The sequence below is a fragment of the Schistocerca cancellata genome, chromosome 11 (genome assembly GCF_023864275.1).
Source record: "Schistocerca cancellata isolate TAMUIC-IGC-003103 chromosome 11, iqSchCanc2.1, whole genome shotgun sequence".
NCBI lineage: Eukaryota > Metazoa > Arthropoda > Insecta > Orthoptera > Acrididae > Schistocerca > Schistocerca cancellata.
In genome coordinates, this window is record NC_064636.1 from 68,033,940 (window position 1) to 68,058,912 (window position 24,973).

At 42.4% G+C, this 24,973-nt stretch overlaps 1 protein-coding gene across 1 annotated transcript; it reads left to right on the top strand.

The window, feature by feature from the left end:
• The first annotated feature begins 8,638 nt into the window (after positions 1–8,638).
• LOC126108210 (speckle-type POZ protein-like) lies at positions 8,639–9,190 on the top strand. Its single transcript, XM_049913446.1, has one exon. It carries the CDS (start codon positions 8,639–8,641, stop codon positions 9,188–9,190), a length of 552 nt encoding a protein of 183 aa, XP_049769403.1.
• The last annotated feature ends 15,783 nt before the right edge of the window (positions 9,191–24,973 follow it).

The following is a 24,973-nucleotide window of genomic DNA, read 5'->3' on the forward strand; positions in this document are numbered from 1 at the left end:
TTTTGTAAAATTATTTTGTTTATTTATGATGATGAAAAGAACTGGGTACAGATAAACAAGAAACATGATATTTATTACGACTGTTGCAGCGTTATGATGACTGCCGGTTTAGAACGAAATTTAAATTGAGAAACCTGTATTTCGTTACCAACACACAGAATATCTTGAAGAAAAAAAAATATTTTGTCAATGGAGTGAGGGATTGATTATTTTGTAAAAATTTTTTATTTATTTATATACGCAGTCACATTATTATGACAGTCGTGACTGGTTTCGACTACACAATGACCATCTTCAGATTCTATAACAATACAAAAGAAAATTCATATTAACACCTAAAAATAAGTGCTATATTTAACCAAGCTTATTAGTAATCTGCTGAATTTGTGCGAAATACATATAGGTCATACCTAAAGGCGGCATATATTGAACACAGGTTCATGCGTTGTCAAACTAGCTATAAAATGTAAAACCACGGTCTTATATACATATAAATTTTTTTTAGATTGTGTTCCCTCTGTGATAGATAAGCGCGTCCTCTATAAGATGGTCTTTATCTTTCAGAAGTCTAAAATATGACAAATTTACTATTAATATTTAGGTCAGATGTATGTAAAATTTAAAACTACAGAACAGATCGTTAAATCAGTGAAGTAACATTTCAGAACAAAGAGGAAGCATTGCTATAGACGCAAATAGTGCTAGCACTTGTAGTGTGTACTTCTGACGCCCGATGGCTGTTGCCTGTTTACGCCTCTGTCCATCGGTACTGCAGGGACGACACGGGCAGGGCGCCGAGTGTGATGCTCTGCTGCGGCCCGCACTGGCCAGCGCAATACTCGCCCGCCGGAAGGCTCAATCCTCAGCTGAAACACGTGTGTGGTGAAAACGATTCGCTCAGGCGGACACATCGTCGTAAATGTTGAAGTATGCGTCTGTTGCAAATTCTTACTGTTCACTGAGGAGTTTGTCAGGTTCTCTGCGTCTCGTCACAAAAATCTCCAGTTGTTCTACAATGTCTAATCGTTTACTTTTTGTGACTTCATGTAGAATTTGAAGCTGTTCGTCGATTTTACCAATATTATGGCCCTCGTCTTGCATATGTAAGTCTAACACTGTCTTATTACTGGCATACATGTGTTCTTTAAACCTTACATCAAAGTTCCTACCTGTCTGTCCGATATAGCTTTTTTCGCATTCATGACATTATATTTGGTAGACCTCCGATTTACTATATTTAACACTTTTCCGTTGCCAGTTACGACACACTGGCCTTTTTAAATTAGCGGAACTCCTAAATGCAATTTTAACCCCGTTTCTTCGGAATATATGTTCGATTCTATCTGATGTTTTGCCTAGATATTTTATAAGACCGGGGTTGTAAATGTTATAGCTAGTTCGACAGCGCATGAACCTCTGTTCAATGTATGCCACCTTTGGGTATGAACTATATGTATTTCGCACAAATTCAGTGGATTACTAATAAGCCTGGTTAAATATTGCACTTATTTTTAGACTTAAATATAAATTTTCTTTTGGATTGTTATAGAATCTGATGATGGTCGTTGTGTTGCCAAAACCGGTTATGACTGTGTGATAAGAATGTAATTACGTCTATAAATAAACACAATTTTTTTACACGTAGTATCAATGACTAATACTTAGTTTGCTGCTCACTAAAAGATTCAGTGTCAAGTAATGCTAATTCGAAGACAAGCTCTTAAGTTGAAGTCTGCCAGTGAATTTCTGTGGGTGGATTTCGACCATCTTATCGCGTAAAAAGTAAGTCTAAAGAGCGACATAATCGTAGCTACAGACTTGTAATGTTCTAAAAATCTACTTGGGGTAAACAGAAGTCTAGGAGACCAATATCCTATGAAACTCATCATGTAGGCGAGTAAGTTGTACCTCTAACGATGTTTCCTGAAAACATAACCGGAAAACAGTGAATCAGTGCTATCCTTTTCAACGTGAAAGGCAGTACGGTAACTTGACCCAAATGCAGTTTCATTCGTTGAGTGCTCCTCCTGAAAACAAAAATCTATTTTCATAGTCGAATTCTTGGGCAAATAATTGAGACGTATGTTTCTCTGCTCCCGTATGTGTTTTCTTCAGTCAGACTGCTTAAATGCTAACTTCTTTTTAGTTCCTGCACTTCGGCTTCTCGCTGTTTGCCTTCCATGTGTCCATAACCTTTTGCACTGAAACCTTTTGTAATGTAGTTGTCAACTGGATTTTTCCGTCATGTTAAGTGTTTTGAATTGTATTAATAAAACAGTAACTTTTTATGGCTCCATCGCATATAATAAACATAATTATACATTAGGCATCCTGCAATGATACGTAAACGTTGATGTGTCTGACTGCTTTGAAGTTTCTAACCCAGCCACCACGCAAGCTTTCATCCCTTTAAAAGAAACTACTCTCCGTTTTAAGGAAGACGTCAGTCTAAAACATCCATATTATTTAGAAAAATATTATGCCTTCATACACCTTTAGAGTATTTACTGTGGAATCCCACACCTCTTTGGCTGAATTCGAATTATAAGTACGTCTAACAAATGAGAGATGCCAAAAATAATTCCTCATTTCTATCACCATCAAACACAACCACTTTTATATCGGCCTTGGCATACCTCAGACTATGAAAAGCAAGTTGCAAGATTTCCAGGAAAACTGAAGTGAAACAACTGGCAGCCAGTACAGCCAGTCGTTGGAAATCAGTTACTTTGCGTAGTGACTGTGTAAATATAAATTTAGGGTATACAATGAAGTCCTTTTCCGTACAGTCAGTAGGCTCCAAGGAAATCTGGATTATCTTAGAATCAGATATCCCTACCACTGCATCTCCTCAAGAAGACTGTCAGCAGATTTTTATTCACAATATTCAAGGGAAAGGTCACCTTGATCTTGAAATTACAAGGAGAAACCTCATACAACCACGAAGGACAATCGTGGATATACTTTACCTGTAAGCGTTTCACGGATTAGTTTTGCCAGTTTGGATTTTACGCCATGTATTTCCCTGTATTGCAACAAACTTTTGGAGAGTTTTCCTCACTTTTGATATTAACCATGTAACCACATCTAAGTGGAGCTTCATGACCTTGAGAGTCTCTCGAGTTCAGCATATCGACAACATCGTTCACCAGCTCAATGAAGCTTCCATCGCCATCTTTATGCACAACATATTTCACAACTTGGGCAGTCCTACGTGAAAGTAGCTGAGCAGCCATTCGGACACTCTGACGGTCACGTCGACTAACGTTATGAGTGATGAGTGATCGAAAAATCGCCTTCTTGATGTCGCAGAAGATCATCTACCACAGTTTTTGTAATCAGAGACCGTCCAAAGAAGTCATATGACCATCAATAAAATAATTTCTTAAAACTTTAAGCAAATGTTGAACCTAAAAGAGACTTCCCTGCGATGATCAAGAGGGTTCGAAAAAAATGTCTTCGTTGTAGACTAAGCAAGTTCCTTCCACACTTTCAGATTATTTGCTGCCACTTCACACACAACAGCTACTATGTGGATTCCGGTCCTTTCGACTCCTTTTATGATATTCTGCAACAAATCGCCAGACATTGCAACGTCAAAGTCGTAATACACTGGCTGCTTCCACTTTGAAAACAAACTGCGAGCCGTGACGACTTGGACACTGTCGTGTGGTCCGAGTACCACATCGTTAGGTGAATCGTGACACGACCGACAACGTTCATTTCGTCAAAGCTTAGGACAGCACTTCCCTCTAACGACGTGAACATTTCTGACCTAGCTTTAGTTGACTCCAAAACTGATTTCAAAATAACTCTTCGGCACTTCAATTGTTCTGTCCATATCTGTAGTGTTGACCTACAGGGGAAAGAACTTTTCTTCTTCATCTGATATGTGTGTGCTTTAGGAGGCAAAGCTCTCAAAGTAAGAGCATTTGCAGTGTCCTCTGAGCTCTACGTTACTTGCCTTCTCTTATTTAACAAACAGAGAATTTGTCCTGGTCTGAATGACTGACTGTAGTTCTCACATCCCAGCATACACTTTTATGCTTCTTAGTGTGACACATACAAGTCTTAGATTTGCCCAGCTTACTTTTCTTCGGAGACACAATTTCCAGTGTTGAGAGACTAGAATCACGACGACGTTCTCTCTCAGTTACAACGCTATCAGTAACCTTCGAGGTGGCAGAACCTGCTACTTTCAAATTATTTCTGTGTCAGTTTGGTATTTTTTGAAACGGAACTGCATAATACTGCAGCAATTTCCTTATAGGTAGATATAACAACTCATTCTGCAAGTCTTGTTTGTAACCACTGTCACACAAATGTTCAGAACAAATCCATGCATCTTTAAAATTAATTTCGTCCTCCTGTTTACAACGAGCAACCCACTTATGCTGTAGTTGAACATTTTTTGGAGAAAGATGACAGATTACGCCTTCAGTCTTACGACTGCTGTTGCCACATTCAGCAACTGCACAGTACGACTTATTTGTAGCCATTAATCCAAAAACTCACAAACCAGCCTGCTTGATAATCGAAAACTCGGCAGACCAAGAAATACACAAACTAACACATAACACGAACACACATGCACTACTCGATAGAAACACTAAACGACACTGTTGTAACTAAACAGCGGTACCAGAATGAGATTTTTCACTCTGCAGCGGAGTGTGCGCTGATATGAAACTTCCTGGCAAATTAAAACTTTGTGCCAGACCGAGACTCGAACTCGAGACCTGTGCCTTTCCCCGGCAAGTGCTCTACCATCTACGGTAGATGCGAGTTGACGTCACAGCTTGTGATTGAATACGCCGGACAAAACCACGGGAGGTCGATTTTACACCCCCTTCACTGCACTGCAATGCTCTGACTTTATACGTTTTTCAGAATAAGCCTGATACAAACAGTGCGCTGCGTATAGTTCCGTGTCTGCTGTTTACACATTGGCCTGTCGTTTACGTGGATCTTAAGGCACGCCGTCTCGAGTACACTCAAGTACGATTATGATAAGTCGTGCTGTAACGTCGCCCATAAGACCGAAACATCTCTCACAACGGCACAGATGTTACCGGCAGATTTGCGCTGACTGGGCAGCCGGACAAGTTAACTCTTAGTTACGTGAACACCCGCAGATGATTTGTAGAAACGTCCAACGGCAGAGAATCAACAAAACAGCAAATTCTAACTGATTTTAAGACAATGAATTAAAGTACGGCAAAATTTCACAAATAGGCAGTTTATTTAATAGGTGGAAAGCCTATGTCAGTTGAGAAAAAGAGCAGATAAAGAAAATGAAGCCACTGAGGCCAGTACTTACAGTCATTGACTCATCCAGTAATCTTTCAACGCCCTCGATATCTGCATCCGATCGAAACAGCCCTACAGGTCGCCCCTCGAACTGTTGTTTACTACACTGATGACGAACCAATCACTAAGAAAATCGACAAAACCATCCAATACCAAGATCCTCATTTTTTCTTCTTCTTTTATCAAATCCCGATTGAAGCCGTTTACAATACTTTATTGGGATCTATGATTAATGATCGTTAACTTAGTGGAACACACTACACAGATTGTTGAGTAGCCATGCTATATGCCATATTATTGCTTGCCCGCTATGACGTGGCCCCTCGATGCCGCAGAGAGTTGTGAGACCATGTGGAGCAAGGCCTTCGCAGACGTGGGGAGAAAAGGTCGTTGCTTTGCAGTTTCGCGGGCAATATCTATCATTCTCGACGTTAGAAATGACGCACGGCAGCAACAATGCTCCGTAAAAAAACACTGTAGGGACTTGATATTCAAACGTGATCACACACTGTATTGCCAAACACACTGCTCGTAATTCTGCTCGCGCAGGGTGTGTGTGTGTGTTTGTCCTTAGGATAATTTACGTTAAGTAGTGTGTAAGCTTAGGGACTGATGACCCTTCGCAGTTAAGTCCCATAAGAGTTCACACACATTTGAACATTTTGAACGTAATCCTGCGCCACTCACTGTTAGTTCACAAAGACTGGCAGCAACAGCAACTCCGAATTCAACCGACAACATGCGAACGGCGGTATGGACCAGTCTTAGCGGACAAGCAATACGTCCTGCTACGTTTATGTAGGTGAGACATATTGTTATGGTTTTCAGCTCGTGCCGTTCGAGATTTCTTAATCAGTGTCCATAAACTTGGAAGTCGAAAACTCTTGACTCTGCTCAGACATTATATAGCTTTTTCGAACATCGTTCATGAGGTCGAGCGTCACATAGAGCTTCGGGGATCCAGGGCACTGCCTCACTTACACCTCCAGTAGCTATGCCACCATCGTTCACCTGTGGCGTCATTTAGACACAGCATGGATGTCATATTGTTGTAACTGACATATCAATGGACAACATTTACCATTTGTTGCTTGATACAGACCTGCCTGTATCTCACAGAATACGCAGGTGAACATTAACAAAACCGAAAAACTTCAGGAGAGCCAAGCAAACTGGTACCACTGTCTAATACCGTGAAAGGGCCCCGTCAGCATGCCAAGTTCCACAACACGACACGGCATGGACTCGACTACTCTCTGAAGTAGTGCTGGAGTGAATGGACGCCCTGAATCCTACACCACTGTCCATAAATCCGTAAGAGTGCGAGGGGCTGGAGATCTCTTCTGAACAGCACGTAGCAAGCCATCCCATATATGCTCAATAATGTTCTTGTCTGGGGAGTTTGGTGGCCAGCAGAGGTGTTTAAACCCAGACGAATGTTCCTAAAGTTAGTCTGCAGCTGTTCTGGATGTGTGGGGTGTCGCATTGTCCTTCCAGATTTGCTCAAATCTGTCAGAAGACACAATGGACATAAATGGCAGCAAGTGATCAGACAGAATGCTTAGGTATGTGACAACTATCAGAGTCATATCTAGGTATACTATCAAAAACAGTCTCGATCACAATTATTAATTCCAGTGACTCGTTTCGACCACCACTGTGGTCATCTTCAGACCAATGAGTAAGAACCTCCTTCTGTCGTAAATCACTATTGAGTAGTGATTTACCACTGTAGGAGGTTCTTACTCATTGGTCTGAAGATGACCACAGTTGTGGTCGCATCCGGTCACTGGAATAAATAATTTGTGACCAAGACTGTTTTTATAGTAAATATTCGTAATAACATTGATCACTGCATACTCCCATAATGTATTCAAAAGTAATTTCGTATCTAGGTGCATCAGGGGTCCCATATCACTCCAACTTCACACTCATCACACCATTACAGAGCCTCCACCAGCTTGAATAGTCCCCTGCTGACATGCAGGGTACAAGGATTCATGAGGTTGTCTCCATACCCATACACGTCCATACGCTGAATACAATTTGAATCGAGACTCGTCCGACCAGCAACATGTCTCCAGTCATCAACAGTCCAATGTCAGTGATGACTGGCCCAAGCGAGGCATAGAGCTTTGTGTCATCCAGTCACCAAGGATACCGAGTTGGCCTTTGGTTCTGAAGGCCCTTATCGATGAGGTTTAGTTGAGTGGTTCGCACACTTACCTTGTTGATGGCCTTGCGTTGTAATCTGCAGCCGTTTCCGGAAGGACCGCACTTCTGCCACGTTGAACGATTCTCTTTGATGTTTTACTGGTTTCCTGATATTCACAGTCCACTTCATCGCTACCTCGGAGATGCTGTGCCGCATCGCTTGTGTGCCGATTATAACACCGCCTTCAAACTCTCTTAACTCTTGATAACCTGACATTTCACCAGCAGCAACCAATTCAACAATTGCGAAAGACCCTTGTTGTCTTACATAGGTGTTACCGATTGCAGTGCTGTATTCTGCCTGTTTAGATATCTCTGAATTTGAATATGCTTGCCCACAGAACTTTCTTTGGCGCTTCAGTGTAATATTCCTGCAACCGACATACAGTGGACTTTTACCAATTGTTGCTTGATAAAGATGTGCTGGGGCTCATAGAATATGCAGGGTGAACATTAATAAAACCGAAAAACTTCGGGGATGGATTCCTGACTGTAAATGGAGGAAAAAAAAAAAGGTCCGATGAACATGTGTCCGAAAATGCATCATTGTCATGGTGGCTGATGCTGATAAATTAAAGTTTCTCTTAAATGTGTTCCTTGTGTATGTACGCTGTGTGAATGGTACAGCAGAATGATCGGGTATTCGTGTTGGGAACAAGCTGAAATGGTGTTCGTATACAGGTAAGCAGATGGAAATGGTCGAGAGGCAGTGTGTTTTTATAGAACCCGTTTCTAGTGTCTGTGAGGGCACTTGTTTGGGTTTAGCCATGCTGTCTCTCGACCATTTCCATCATCTTGGCCATACTCAGACACCATCTTGGTTTGTTGCTGACATGAATACTAGACCACACTGTCACTTATAGTACGCTGAGACAAACACACAGCCTCCAATACAAGAAACACATGGCTCATGGTCAGAGGAATTGCTATTCATCAGCAACATCTGTCATGGGAACAACGAAATTGTGGACCCCTGTTCATAGCAATGTTTTCGTCCAATTCCGGTCAGGAACCGTCCCTGCAGTTTGTCAGTTTCATTAATCTTCACCATGTAGAGGCTGTTGTGTAAGGGTAAAGCTCTACTGAGTTACTCTGCGTTTCAGAATCGTCCACAATGGAAGCAGTGCAGGAGGTGAGCTTGGGCGCCCTGCTGGACGCTGGGGACGGCGCCGTGGTGACTCTGGTGGCCGGCGACACGTGGCTGGTGGCGCACAGGGCCGTCCTGGCCGCCAGGAGCCCCGTGATTGCCGCCATGTTCCTCCACGGCACGCCGGAGGCCAGCAGCGACCAGCTCGCACTCCCTGACGTGGAGGGCCCAGTCCTGCAAGAGCTGCTGGGCTACCTCTACACCCTGCAGGCGCCCCAGCTGCCCGGCATGGCCCACCAGCTGCTGGCCGCCGCTGACAGATACGGAGTGTCCGTCCTGAAGGCAGAGTGTGAGCAGCAGGTGGCCGCACAGCTGTCCGTCGAGACTGCGGCGGCCACCGCTGTCCTCGCCATTAGGCACTCTGCTGACAGCCTGAAGCAGGCCGCCGTCGCCTACATTAAGGCCCACTTGGTCAGTGTGATGGCCACTCAGGGCTGGGCAGATGCAATGCGTAGCCAGCCTGAAGATTTGATCGAAGTGTGTCGGCTGGTATCTGATCCACCAGTGGAAGCCAGGTGAGCACAAGACAAGCCACTCATCTGTGTTGCTCAGTTTTAAGCATATGTGTTTATCCGAGTCTTAAAACTTTCCCACTCAGATTGTTTAGTCGTGTCTATCACGTTAATTATATCGTCACCAATGGCCTTTTTCTCGTAGTTAACGAGGCCTTCATTGGCTTCTCATAACAGGTTCATCGAAAGTCTAAAATGAACTATGTAAACCAGCGGATAACTTAATTAAGTCACCGAATATCCTAATGTTTCGTAGTTCTATAAACAGCTTTAAATTATTTGCATTCACTATTTCATTCATTTGCGTTTGTTAAAAGTTCTGTAAACCACTAGAACGATTCATTAACTGAAATAATGAGGAATTATTTAATTCACAAAAACTGTATACATGACTAGTGCTAACATTAATGAAAACATCCTGTTCTTCTACTTCTGCTCATTCAACTACAATTAAGGAAATAGTTTTTGTATTAAAAGCTAACAGTTTTGGAAGTACAAATTCGTCCATAGAATGGAAGGGTTTGTCAAGGAAAAATGATATTTCTTTAGATTTAAAACTTGATTTGTACTAGTCACACATCTTTTGTTACTGGGCAAATTAGAAAATTTTTTTATTGGTGCTTATTTAAATCCCTTCTGAGTCGCTGACATGGGTAATGAAGGTCAGTCCACTAATGGCAAAGTTTTTGTTTTCATAAAGGTTACTCTACCTTGCCATTTACTAATCAGCTGACCTCATTTCATATGATAGTCAAAGGCCTGGTATTATTCTGGTATTAGTTTTCCAAGTACATGAACCTATCCAAATATTTACCGAAACCTGACCTTTCACTCCCATATCCGTATTACGAGGTGCATTCACGTTCTAAGGCCTCCGATTTTTTTCTCTGGACTGGAAAGAGAGAGAAACATGCGCATTGTTTTAAAATGAGGCCGCGTTCCTTGCCAATACGTCCCAGAGATGGCAGCACCATACGACAGATGGAATTTTACCGACAGAGGCGAGAATGAGAACTGTTTAAGTACTTAAAATGGCGACGTTTTCCTTACTTGAACAGCGTGCAATCATTCGTTTTCTGAATTTGCGTGGTGTGAAACCAATTGAAATTCGTCGACAGTTGAAGGAGACATGGAGTTATGGATGTGTCGAAAGTGCGTTCGTGGGTGCGACAGTTTAATGAAGGCAGAACATCGTGTGACAACAAACCGAAACAACTTCGGGCTCGCACAAGCCGGTCTGACGACATGATCGAGAAATGGCTCTGAGCACTATGGGACTTAACATCTATGGTCATCAGTCCCCTAGAACTTAGAACTACTTAAACCTAACTAACCTAAGGACAGCACACAACACTCAGTCATCAGGAGGCAGAGAAAATCCCTGACCCCGCCGGGAATCGAACCCGGGAACCCGGGCGCGGGAACCGAGAACGCTACTGCACGACCACAAGCTGCGGACAAATATAGTTATTCATCTATGTCTTTGGTTATATCCGATATATGCTATTCACGAAGAAATTGGTCAAATATTTACTGTGTTGTAGAAAGCACTGACACATCAGGTTACTGGCCTACCTTTTCTCCTATTCGTTTCATATATGTTTATCTAATTTGTTTATGTATCTAATAATGTGTGTTAGAGGGTGTTTATGGTCCAGCCTTAGGAATATTTATATAATTTCAAGCTATTTAAATGTAAATCAAGTACTTCGAATGTGTTTCATTATGTTTTTGTGGGTGCGTTGGGATGAAGACATGGCGCGAGCGCTCTAGCCAATCACAGCGCTCGTGAATGGGGATACTGGATGGAAGCGAGTTCGGGACACGGAGGTGCTGGACACGACGGCCCGACAGACGGACGGTCGCGGCAGAGGCTTGCAGAGTGTGGAACGGCCTCCGCGTGGTCGCGGCAGGTAGAAATACTTCGGAGTGTCGACTTGTGCACTTGTCAGATTTCCGTGGCTTCTACAGTGAAGACGTTGTGCTCGTCTAGAAGTGAAATCTCGCGAGCTATGATGTTGTTCATAGCTAATTATGTGCAGCAAGAATCTATTGTTTCCCTGTTATTCAACTTATATTTTATTTAATTGCCGGACCATTGACACCAATAACTGTTTTGCAGAAATATACCGCCTTTTCAAAAATACTTCTACTATCGTACTCATCATTTAAAGTCGTTAAGATAGTACCTGCAGATTTTATTTAATTGTAATCTTTCAATCATAAAATTTGCAATTGCTGAGTGATAGGAACCTTCGACTATTCGATTCATGTGTATGTTCATGTCGTATACTGTAGACTCAGCAGTATTAGGCGTGTAATGCGGTAACTTGCCCCCCTTCTAACAGCCGTGTACCGCAAGTCTCTAGAGGAACGGGAGGTTCGAAATGATTGGAAAAGTGCACAGGTAGTCCCAGTCTTCAAGAAGGGTCGTCGAGCAGATGCGCAAAACTATAGACCTATATCTCTGACGTCGATCTGTTGTAGAATTTTAGAACATGGTTTTTGCTCGAGTATCATGTCGTTTTTGGAAACTCAGAATCTACTATGTAGGAATCAACATGGATTCCGGAAACAGGGATCGTGTGAGACCCAACTCGCTTTATTTGTTCATGAGACCCAGAAAATATTAGATACTGGCTCCCAGGCAGATGCTATTTTCCTTGACTTCCGGAAGGCGTTCGATACAGTTCCGCACTGTCGCCTTATAAACAAAGTAAGAGCCTACGGAATATCAGACCAGCTGTGTGCCTGGATTGAAGAGTTTTTAGCAAACAGAACTCAGCATGTTGTTATCAACGGAGAGACGTCTACAGACGTTAAAGTAACCTCTGGCGTGCCACAGGGGAGTGTTATGGGACCATTGCTTTTCACAATATATATAAATGACCTAGTAGATAGTGTCGGAAGTTCCATGCGGCTTTTCGCGGATGATGCTGTAGTATACAGAGAAGTTGCAGCATTAGAAAATTGCAGCGAAATGCAGGAAGATCTGTAGCGGATAGGCACTTGGTGCAGGGAGTGGCAACTGACCCTTAACATAGACAAATGTAATGTATTGCAAATACAGAGAAAGAAGTATCCTTTATTGTACGATTATATGGTAGCGGAACAAACACTGGTAGCAGTTACTTCTGTAAAATATCTGGGAGTATGCGTGCGGAACGATTTGAAGTGGAATGATCATATAAAATTAATTGTTGGTAAGGCTGGTACCAGGTTGAGATTCATTGGGAGAGTCCTTAGAAAAGGTAGTCCATCAACAAAGGAGGCGGCTTACAAAACACTCGTTCGACCTATACTTGAGTATTGCTCATCAGTGTGGGATCCGTACCAGATCGGGTTGACGGAGGAGATAGAGAAGATCCAAAGGAGAGCGGCGCGTTTCGTCACAGGGTTATTTGGTAACCGTGATAGCGTTACGGAGATGTTTAACAAACTCAAGTGGGAGACTCTGCAAGAGAGGCGCTCTGCATCGCGGTGTAGCTTGCTCGCCAGGTTTCGAGAGGGTGCGTTTCTGGATGAGGTATCGAATATATTGCTTCCCCCTAATTATACCTCCCGAGGAGATCACGAATGTAAAATTAGAGAGATTCGAGCGCGCACGGAGGCTTTCCGGCAGTCGTTCTTCCCGCGAACCTTACGCGACTGGAACAGGAAAGGGAGGTAATGACAGTGGCACGTAAAGTGCCCTCCGCCACACACCGTTGGGTGGCTTGCGGAGTATAAATGTAGATGTAGATGTAGAACTACGTATCCCAGCCCCTAGACAACTAAACCAGCCAAACTTTTAATATTGCAACGTTGAGTCTGAGGGAGCGTAGTTGAGGGCCACCGCTCATTTGCGTAGCTATTTGAAAGCCCGCATCTTTGTTTGATACTAGGCTGTTGTGACACCCGAAGTGGAATTCACCTTTAGGTCAGGATCGCAGTGACACCTGCCGTACACACGACGCCACATGTGCCTCAATCATAATTCTTGTAATCAAGGACAGTTCGAATCTCGCAGAGAAAGGTACACTGAAATACTTCAGAACTGTCCTGCGGCTTTGACACATGGATCAGCAGTAACGTAATTTATAAATCTTAAAGATATTGAACGTACTGCGAAACAAAAATCATATTTTTTTACGCAAAGGAGAAAGATGAACAACCTAATTTTTTGCGAGTCTTTTGTCAAGTTTAGCGAGATTTATCTACAAACTGCGCCGCATCTGGCAATCAGCTCTGCTAGTAAAAGATAAGCTGATACACGGGTCCCCGTTATCGGAGTTTCCCACATGTGATATCAGCCCAGCACTGCGGCGTTCCACGTCCTTCTGTGGCAGTGAGCGTCGAGCTGAGGGAGACGGAGCAGCCGAGAGGTCAGCGGCCGCACATAGTACTCTCCGCCACACGCGATATCTGGTAAATAGCAGACACAGGTACTTTCGCACTATGAACATATGTCTGATGCTGCATCTCTTTTTACGATGGTTATTCACAGAAAAGCTTCTCAGACATGTGTGTACATGATAGAATCAGCGACTTACACAGCTCAGTACGATACAAACGAACAAACACCGTCGGAAGAGGCCTTGCAGGTGTGACGGTACCGACCGGCCGCCCTGTCATCCTCAGCCCTCAGGCATCACCTGATCTGGATACGGGAGGGTGGGGTCGGAACACTTGCACTGAGCGACGCTGGCACGGAGCCTGGGACTCTTGCTGGTCTACAGTAAGGCACTCTCAACAAGTCCAGCTGTTCAGCACAGCTATGTAAAGAACATATACAGCTAAGCTAGCAACAGGATATTTCCTACGACTGCCGGTTTAGGACGAAATTTAAAATGACAAATTTATATTTTGTTACAATTTTATTTGCACGTTAAACATAAACACACAAAATGTCAATGACTAATACTTATATTGCTGTTCACTAAAGGATCCAATGTCTGTTACCACTTGTCTAGTATTGCTAATTCGAAGACAAGCTCGTAAGTTGAAGTCAGCCAGTGAGCCCCTGTGGTGCATTTCGTTCTCTTTACCATGTAAAGAAACAGCATGTACACTTAAGCCTACACAGCGACATAATCATAGCTACGGATTTGCAGTCTTGTAAAAAACTGCTTTGGGGAAACAGCAGTCAAGACCACTTTCGCTTTAGAATTACTCACGCTAACATCACGTCTGCTGTAGCAGAGTTTCCACACTGACAACATAACCTCAAAATCAGAGAAACTGCACAATCCTTTGCAACTTCAAATAGAGCATTGTAACTTGATGTGACTGCAGATTCACTCGCTGAGTGTGCCTCCTGAAAACAAAAATGTATTTTTGTAGTGAAAGTGTTGGGCAAATAATTGAGACGTCCTTTCTCTGCTCCCATATGCACTCTCTTCAATCATACTGCTTAGAACCTTTTTTTTTTTTGGCTTCCAAGTGCCCTTAATGTTTTGCACTGAAATCTATTGTAATGCAGTTGTAAGCTTAATTTTTTGTCTTCTTCAGGGTTTTGAAACGTCTTTATAAAACACAAACTTTTCAGACACTGTCGCATATAATAAACATATAGATTAGGCGTCCTACACTGATACGTAGATGCTGATGTGTTTGACCACTTTGAAGTTCCTAACCCAAACATCATTCCAGCTTTCATGCCTTTAAAAACAGCTTCTCTCCGTTTTAAGAAAGAATTCAGCCTAAAAGTTGAATTTGATTTATACAAATTTAATAGCTACTCACACCATTGAAGAATTTACCCTTGAATCCCATAACTGTTTGGCTGTATCCGAAGTACAAGGACGTATGAGAATTGTCTGTAATATTCACTGCGTTAGGGGCTGCGACTCACCAAAACATGCCAAAAATAATTTCTCAGTACTATCACCATCGAACAGAACGATCTCTACTTCGGCCCTGGCATAACTCAGACTCGGAAAAATAAGTTGCAGGATTTACAGGAAAATTGAAGCGATACAATTGCCAGCCAGTGGAAATGAGTTACTTTGCTTATTGACCGAGTGAATATAAATGTAGGGAATACATTGGACTCCTGATCAGCAGAGTCAGTAAGCTTGAAAGAAATTGGCATTAGCTTACGATCAAATATCACCAGCATTGCATCTACTCAAGAAGACTGTGAGTATTATTCAGAAAATTCAAGGGAAAGTTTACCCTGATGATGAAATTACGACAAGAAGTCTCATATCACCAGAAAGGGAAGCAGTTACGGGGCAGGTGAATTTTAATGGGTATATGTCTTGTAGAAACAGTTTTTTTGATAAAATTGTAAAATAGGTTTTTGTTTTTTGTAAGCTGAGTGCCAAGATTTTTATTTTTAATATTAACCATCCTGAAGGAAATTTTTGCAGGAAGTAGCCTTGACGTGTTTGCATACTTCTGTGCATTTATATTATCGAAAATGTAATTTTTTTATTCCATCATCATATTCATGGGTCCAAATTAATAATACAAGTGTAGACCAGATGTGGCTTAAATTTAAAGAAATAGTATCGGCAGCAATTGAGAGATTTATACCAAATAAATTAACAAACGACGGAGCTGATCCTCCGTGTTACACAAAACAGGTTAGAATACTCTTGCAGAAACAACGAAACAAACATACCAAATTTAAACAGACGCAAAATCCCTAAATTTCGCGATCCTTTACAGAAGCTCGAAATTTAGCGCCGGCTTCAGTGCGAGTTGCCTATAACAGTTTCCACAACGAAACTTAGTCTCGAAACCTGAAATCCAAAGAGATTCTGGTCGTATGTGAAGTATGTTAGCGGCAAGAAACAATCAATGCCTTCTCTGCGCGTTATCAATGGAGATACTATCGAAGACAGTGCTGCCAAAGCAGAGTTACTCCGAAACGCCTTCACAAAAGAAGACGAAGTAAATATTCCAGAATTGGAATCGATAACAGCTGTCAGCATGAGTAACGTAAAAGTAAATTTCCTCGGAGTAGTGAAGCAACTTAAATCACTTAATAAAAGCAAGTCTTCCGGTCCAGACAGTATATTAATTAGGTTCCTTTCGGAGTATACTAATACATTAGCTCCATACTTAACAATCATATACAATCGTTCGCTCGACGAAAGATCCGTCCCCAAAGACTGGAAAGTTGCACAGGTCACACCAATATTCAAGAAAAGTAGCAGAACTAATCCACTAAATTACAGGCCCATATCGTTAACGTCGATATGCAGCAGGAGTTTAGAACATTATGAATTACCTCGAAGAAAACAGTCTACTGAGACACAGTCAACGTGGGTTTATAAACACAACTAGCTCTTTAAAAAATGGCTCTGAGCACTATGGGACTCAACATCTTCGGTCATAAGTCCCCTAGAACCTGTGACCTAGAACCTGTGACCGTAGCAGTCCCGCGGTTCCGGACTGCAGCGCCAGAACCGCTAGACCACCGCGGCCGGCAACTAGCTCTTTATTCGCATGAAGTGTTGAGTGCTGTTGATAAGGGATTTCAGATCGATTCCGTATTTCTGGATTTCCGGAAGGCTTTTGACACTATACTACACAAACGGCTCGTAGAAAAATTGCGTACTTATGGAATATCGTCTCAGTTATGTGACTGGATTTGTGATTTCCTGTCAGAGTCGTTACAGTTCGTAGTAACTGGCAGAAAGTCATCGAGTAAAAACAGATGTGATTTCTGGCGTTCACCAAGGTAGTGCCATAGGTTTTTTGCAGTTCCTTATCTATATAAACGATTTTGGAGACAATCCGAGCAGCCGTCTTCGGTTGTTTGCAGATGACGCTGTTGTTTATCTACTAATAAAGTCATAAGAAGGTGAAAACAAACTGAAAAACGATTTAGAAGAAATATCGGAACGGTGCGAAAAGTGGCAGTTGACCATAAACAACGAAAAGTGTGAGGTCATCCACATGAGTGCTAAAAGGAACTCGTTAATCTTCGGTTACACAATAAATCAGTCTAATCTAAAAGCGGTAAATTCAACTAAATACCTAGGTATTACAATTACAAACAACTTAAATTGGAAGGAACACACAGAAAATGTTGTGGGGAAGGCTAATCAAAGACTGCGTTTTATTGACAGGACACTTAGAAAATGTAACAGACCTACTAAGGAGACTGCCTACACTACGCTTGTCCGTTCTCTTTTAGAATACTGCTGTGCGGTGTGGGATCATTACCACATAGGACTGACGGAATACACCGAAAAAGTTCAAAGAAGGGCTGCACGTTTTGTATTATCGCCAAATATGGGACAGAGTGTCACAGAAATGATAAAGGATTTGGGCTGGAAATCATTAAAAGAAAGGCGTTTGTGGTTGGGACGGAATCTTCTCACGAAATTCCAGTCACCAACTTTCTCCTCCGAATACGAATATATTTTGTTGACACCGACCTACATAGGGAGGAACGATCACCACGGTAAAATTAGGGGAATCAGAGGTAGTACGGAAATATATAGGTGTTCATTCTTTCCGCGCGCTATACGAGATTGAAATTATAGAGAATTGTGAAGGTGGTTCAATGAAACCTGTGCCGGGCACTTAAATGTGACTTGTAGAGTATCCATGTAGATGTAGATGTAGACAATTAAAGAAAATTTAAAGCTGAAATTTAAAATAAACACTGAAACCAAATTACTAATATTCCTCGTTAGGTGAATGCACAGAACCGTTAGACTATGTCTCGTGAATGTATCTACAAAATCCAGCATGTGAATATTGTGGTGTTAGTAACAAAATTTGTTTCTCAAAAACACTATTAAAATCAGATTAAAAGTTCAGAACTCGAAAACCAATGAAGCTGTATACTTCAGAACTTACGTGTTACTACAACTTTACATAATACACGCCATTTTAAAATTCGGTTGCTATCGGGAGAGTGGAGGAGAAGTAAAACTTTTGAGTGGAGTGAGCGAATAAACACCGCGCCGTGTAAACTGTGTGTTCATCTTTAAGGCTACGACAACTTCATTTTACTCACTCCTCTGAAGCCAGCACAATATTTAGCCGGCCGCAGTCACCGAGCAGTTCTAGGCGCTTCAGTCTGGAACCGCGTGACCGCTACGGTCGCAGGTTCGAATCCTGCCTCGGGCATGGATGTGTGTGATGTCCTGACGTTGGTTAGGTTTAAGTAGTTCTAAGTTCTAGGGGACTGATGACCTCAGATGTTAAGTCCCAGAGTGCTCAGAGCCATTTGAACCATTTAGCCCAGTATTTGCACTCCTCATGCGCTACCAGTGGGCCGTCCCATTCTACGGCGAGCGCCCTCAGCCCACGCGGCCAGCAAGCGTGAGCGCCCTTGTTCGCCCAGCCGCGTCCTCAACAGGCCTGTTGTGGTCACGTGTTACTAGAAATTAGTTTTAACGTATGTTGAAGGGTTGAAAAATTGTGACCGGTCACTTTTTTATGATAATTTATTTTGTCTTTACGAGTTTCATGCTGGTTCACTCATATAGCAACGGAGAGAGAAAGTATGGACTTAATTGTTTGTCATTTGCCTGCGTTTTTGTAGCACAGATTTTGTATTCGATGACCGTCCACACAGATTGTTGTATTGCATTGTATTGTATTTTAACTGGAGACCTAGAAACGACGGAGAGGCTCTGTCCCCGCCGCAGCCGCAGCGGTCCACAACCCCACGACGACTACCCCAGTCCACTTCACCCCTCCGCCGGCCCACACCGAAACCAGGGTTACTGTGCGGTTCGGCCCCCGGTGGACCCCCCCAGGGAACGTCTCACACCAGACGAGTGTAAGCCCTATGTTTGCGTGGTAGAGTAATGGTGGTGTACGCGTACGTGGAGAACTTGTTTGCGCAGCAATCGCCGACATAGTGTAACTGAGGCGGAATAAGGGGAACCAGGCCGCATTCGCCGAGGCATATGGAAAACCGCCTAAAAACCATCCACAGACTGGCCGGTTCACCGGACCTCGACACAAATCCGCCGCGTGGATTCGTGCCGGGGACCAGGCGCTCCTTCCCGCCTGGAAATCCGTGCGTTAGACCGCACGGCCAGCCGGGCGGGCTACACAGATTGTTACTATCATTCCTCAGTAAATTTATTTCTTGGAAGACTACTCTTCCTGAATCTGTGTTCTTGAACAGGTGCCACAATTCTAGGTAAACTGACGAAAGTGCTGCGTCTGTTTCTTCTGCCCTCGTCTTCGCGCTGACAAAATTTTTTAGCAAATTATTTGCTGTTTCACCTGGAATACAAACATGGCTACCTTTCCCTAATATTGTGTTATTCTTTGAGGATAATGTTCTTCAGCATTTATTTTTTTAAAGTTCATACAATGCCAGTAAGTCACTTCGTGTTTGTTTGGATAGTACACTGTATGCCGATGTCTGTTATAAATCACCAAAAGTTTCACTATGGTGGTCTCGGTGGGCTCCATTATGCAAGCACTAAAACACGGAACACTACTTGTCAGTCAGAGGTCAGCTGCAGTACTGAACTTAGGGAGGATGCCACGCACACTACGAACTGTTGCAGGGACAGGATCTCTGTGCATGAAATTGGGTGTGGCATTCCTCAGAACGTGTCGCAGGTAGCGGCGGGCAGGCTGGTGTATGCCTTCTTCTAGAACAGCCTGCAGTGTCCTCGGATCCGTGCAAATGTCTTCGCATTCCTTCTCCGTACAACTTTCACTCTGTGCTTGTCTCACAAACAGGGATAATGAGGGGCACGTGGTCAGCACACGGCTCTCCTGGCCGTTGTCAGTTTTCGTGACCGGTGCCGCTGCTCCCCATTCAAGCAGCTCCTCCGTTGCCCTCACAAGGGCTGAGTGCTCTCCACAGCATTTGCCAGACCTGGATGCTCACCCATCCAAGTGTTAGCCAAGCCCGACACCGCTTCACTTCGGTAATCTGAAGGGAACCTGCGTTACAACTACAGCAAAGGCGTTGCCGTTGACCCCTGTACATTATATGCACACCGAAAACTTAGTAGAAACTAAAATCTTATGTGCTTCAAAATGGCTCTGAGCACTATGGGACTTAACATCTGTGGTCATCAGTCCCCTAGAACTTAGAACTACTTAAACCTAACTAACCTAAGGACATCACACACATCCATGCCCGAGGCAGGATTCGAACCTGCGACCGTAGCGGTCACGCGGTTCCAGACTGAAGCGCCTTTAACCGCACGGCCACACCGGCCGGCTTATGTGCTTCACAAAGAGGTATAAGATGATGCTATTTTTCTCAGCGTATTAACCGGCTTAACAGAGACCACCAGCTGCAACCTCAGACAACGTTCTCGTCTATAAGGATCAGTAACATCTGGATGACTGGAAGGAAATGTGGAACGGATCTGCCGTTTCCCTCTCATTTTTTTCCTAACAGAAAGCCTCTACTTAACTATGTAGCATTGCAATAACAGCATAATATCTACTATTAATAGAAGAAATATCATTTTATCCAGTTACTAAAACTGGGGAGCTAGAGATGATTGCACCAGGAGCTGCTCACATGGTAAAAATGGGAAATGGCAGAAAACGTGACGTTAAAAAACGGAAGAGCTAGTGCTCTGGAAATGTATAGAACATATGTTCAGGGCACCATACATGGTCGGTTCGTTGATATGGGATATAAATTGACCAAACTACATGGTCATCAGTCTCTTTTTCCTCAAGCAAACAAGTCCCAAGTTAATACAATTAAAAGAAAATGAACTTTGGCAAAGTGAAAGGACATACAAGTAATGGGGAACCACACGAAAAGAGCAAACGAAAGAAGCGAACCAAGGGGAAAACTACACTAAAATAATGTTGAGGAAGGAGATAAAATCATATAGCAGATGGCCTGGGCTGGCTGATCACAACAGTAGCAAAGGATGAGCCAGCCACTCTGCAACACACTTATATGGCCAGCCTAGAGGACAAGGCGAGATGAACACACGCAGGGAGAAGACGAACACCAAGGCAAACGAAATGCAAGGAAAGAGTTACGAAGGGATAAAATGGAGGGAGGGTGGAGGCATGGGAGAGAAGGCCAGACACCCACCCTTAGACTACATGATAAAAGCCCCCTCACGAATAAAACGTACACCTAAATCAGCCTTCAGGCATTGTCGCCCAACACAATAGGTAGGGAGCTGGGAACGGCACTCCAACAAGATGTGCACCTCAGTCATGTGGGAGCTACAGCGACGCTGTGGTGGGTGCTCGCAGCGGGGGAAGTGGCAGTGTGGTGGCCACCTGTGGCCAATGCAGAGCCGGAAAAGGGGGACAGAGTCACTGCGGGTGGCTCGCATGGATGACCGCCCCACATTCGTTGTCGCCAAGGAGTTTATTTGGCGTACTCGGGGTGTGCCATTCGGTATCCCAGTTCGCGAAAACTTTGCGGTGGAAGCGACGGAGGTAGGGGCCACGTTTTCGTGGTTGTAGTAGATTAATGCTGATAATAAAGGTAGACAATAAAACTAAGTAGTCAATTCTATTTTAACAGTTTATTTTACAGTCTTTTTCAGGCTTTAGTTGTTGCAAAATGACGAAGAAGTACCGTTAAATGTATAGTTGATGTGGCCTTGTTTTCGATTACTATGAGTGCAAAAAGTCGGAGTCGAGCTAGACCCACACAGCTCCTTAAATGAGTTTTGATTATTTTCATTTTTCTGAGTGATCATTTGACTGTTGCACACGAGACAGGTATTGAGTAAAATAATAAAACTGCGGTAATAACTTTCATAATGTCGCTTTCTCGCATTCCAAATTAGTTATAATTTTCTTATCCAAGTTGTAGTCAATTTAGGCAGAACAAAGTGGTATTTGTTGATAAATTGAAGATAAATAGGAGACATATTATATTAAAATATGTACAGGTCACATTTTTGTAAAGAAGTTGTTTCATCCACAGTGAGCGGAAATGATGGTGTCAGGAAATTAAATATCTGACTGACTGCTCTCATGCAAGTAAAACGTGTATTTAACTAAGATGTTATTGTGTCCAGTGCATTTTTGAAAATAATAGCTTTCAATATGTCATCCCTGTTTCAAAACTGGTGCTCAGAAGCTGGTACATTCAAAGGGTTTTCAACTTTCTTTTGTAGTTTTTCGTGAAAATTCGGATCTGTGTCATACCATTTTGTAGTTTCACTGTCTTTGCTCTTGATAGTTTCACTGTCTTTGCACTTGAATGATTCAAAATCATTGCTAAAAAAAATATCATTTTTTTTTACATCTGCTAAAGCTCTACTTGCCTCATCCAAATCGATATCGCATTTTTGTAAAATTTTGGAAGCATAATTGATTTCATTAAATATTTGGTGAATGAATTCACAAGGGAATACGGACTCGAAACTTGGCATTTTTGTTTCAGTACTATCGTGCTTCGGTATGGTCGTCTTTACCGGAACTTTTAAATACTGCCTCTGACAATTCCTTGATTATATTCAAAAAAGAAATTTTATTGGAGATAGCGTATTAATTCCACTAGACAATTTGCTCAGATTTAATTTTTTTCAGTGTGCTTTCTCATGCCCCGGTGAATTTAGACACTAGATTCCAACGCTAAATGCTATTCCCAAAAATCTACGTTAGTTCTGCACTGCTGCGAAAAATGTCTGTATTTCCACACAACAGCTAACGGCATCATTTACTACTAAATTCGAATTACGACTGGTGCAATGTACATACTTGAGTATTCTTAATCTGCTTTTGTAAGCCATTATAAATACTACTCGTCACACTGGCCCCATCATAACCTCATCCCAACACATTTAATATCAATATTTTTGTCAATAAAAAATAATTCTGTCATCTGCTTGTCTAAATCTGCCGTGTCATATTTGATGACTGCATAAAGAGCTAGAAATAATTCTTTTACTTCTGTATGCACTGTTTATCCATTTTCCGATCTGGTTAGTACAGCATATCTGAGTACAATGCGTAGCTGATTTATCTTCGATGCATCCAGTGTAGTGTCCATTACGATGGCGAAATCGTTGATGCTCTAATTTGTTGTAGCAACTTATTTTGAGGTTCGTTCCCTAAGCATCGATCCCTTCGTTTTGTGTTGCTATGGTATCCTTCCTCCTGAAAAGTTCTCTCGATGTCCTCTCAAAGCGAATGAATTCCTTGTTAGAGTCAGTGTGATTTCGAATAACCTTGTGAGAACCATTTTTCAAAATGATGCTTCTTTACGAATTTCAGTTTCAATTTCCTTCTCGATGATATCATCATTTTCCAAAATTTGTACACGTCACATGCTTCCTTATGGCCAAATGAGAAACTGTTTCATTTAATTCTATCTGGTAAGTACTTATAGTCCGGTTTACCTGTTTACCTGTACACCTAACATTATTCCTTTACAAGGCCAACAGACAGCAAGGTTGACAATAGGCATCATCTAGAATTGGGGAATTAACAGCCAGAACCAATTAACTAGTTCATACATAGAAACCGAAACATAGTGGGATGTGAATAACACCTGTTGATCTGGTGAAGATCTTTAGGAAATGGTCCTTAAAGCCATAACGGTCCCATGTCAAGAATTAGACGTTTTTATTTGTGACTCAATGTTTTTTTCATGAAGTTTCCCACATCATGGGAAGCTTTATTTAGCCATTTGAAGAGTGTACAGCACGTCGGTTCTTTCCCTGTTTTCTGTGCCGTGGAGATTCCATCAACATGATCGCTGACGTCTTCGTGGCTGGCGGTATTTTTAAGTGCAATTATTATCGGATCGTCCAATTGGCTTCTGGACACATACCACATTGAGTTACAATCCACAAAAATGATTGGAGCGGAAGTACTTGAAGAAGACTGAGTAAACGATTTGTCAGTTTTTGTCAAGGAACGTAGAATAAGAAAGTTATGCCACATAGGGTTAGCGTATTCCCATTGGTCAGTGACTTGTTACATCAACCTGCAACCAGGCGGCAGCAGTGTTGGCTCGTGGTGTATGGCACATTACAACATAAATTTCTTCACGTCCCTTCTCTTTCCCTTTAACTTAAAGTTTTGAGCTGAACGGGTTCACAGCACTTTGCGTTAAGGTTATATTACAAGTTCCCGAAAGAAATGCGTTAAATATTGAGAGCAATGACATATCGCTATGCAAAACCAGTTTCCCGTTTACACTTAGGTATATTTCAGCATTACTTCATATTTACAACTTTCTGCTGAGTTTTGATGTTCTAATATTTTCCTCCTAATTCGTCTTTCTACTACTTCTGATTTATTAGATTCACAGTACGCTCGAGTGACATGACGAGATGAGTCGTGCTGCAACGACGCCCATAAGACCGAAAAACTCTCACAACAGCACAGATATTGCCGGCATATCGGCGCTGGCTGGCCAACCGCACCAGCTAACTCATAGTTACGTGAACAGCTGCAGATAATTTATAGAAACGACGACCGACAGAGAACTAACAAAACAGCAATTGCTAACTGGTTTTAAGACAGTGAATCAAACTACTTTAAAACTTCACAAACAGATAGTTCAACTGCCAGTTAAAAGCATATGTCAGCTGAGAAAAAGACCAGATAAAGAAAGTGAAGCCACTGAGGTCAGTATTCACCGTCATTGACTCATCCAATAATCTTTCAACGCCATCGATATCTGCATCCGATCGAAACAGCCCTACAGGTCGCCACTGGAGCTGTTATTTACTGAACTGATAACGAACCGATCACTGAAACAATCCACAAAACCACCCATGACCAACTTCCACATTTTCTCTTCTTTTATCAACTTCAGAGTACATCTGTTTACAATACTTTATCGGGATATATGATGAACGATCATTCGCTTAGTGGAATTCCCTACACAAACTGTTGAGTTGCCATGCTTATTGCCATA

Bases quoted from the DNA above. Each gene is read 5' to 3' on its own strand.
- LOC126108210 (XM_049913446.1), top strand. From the start codon at position 8,639: ATGGAAGCAGTGCAGGAGGTGAGCTTGGGCGCCCTGCTGGACGCTGGG.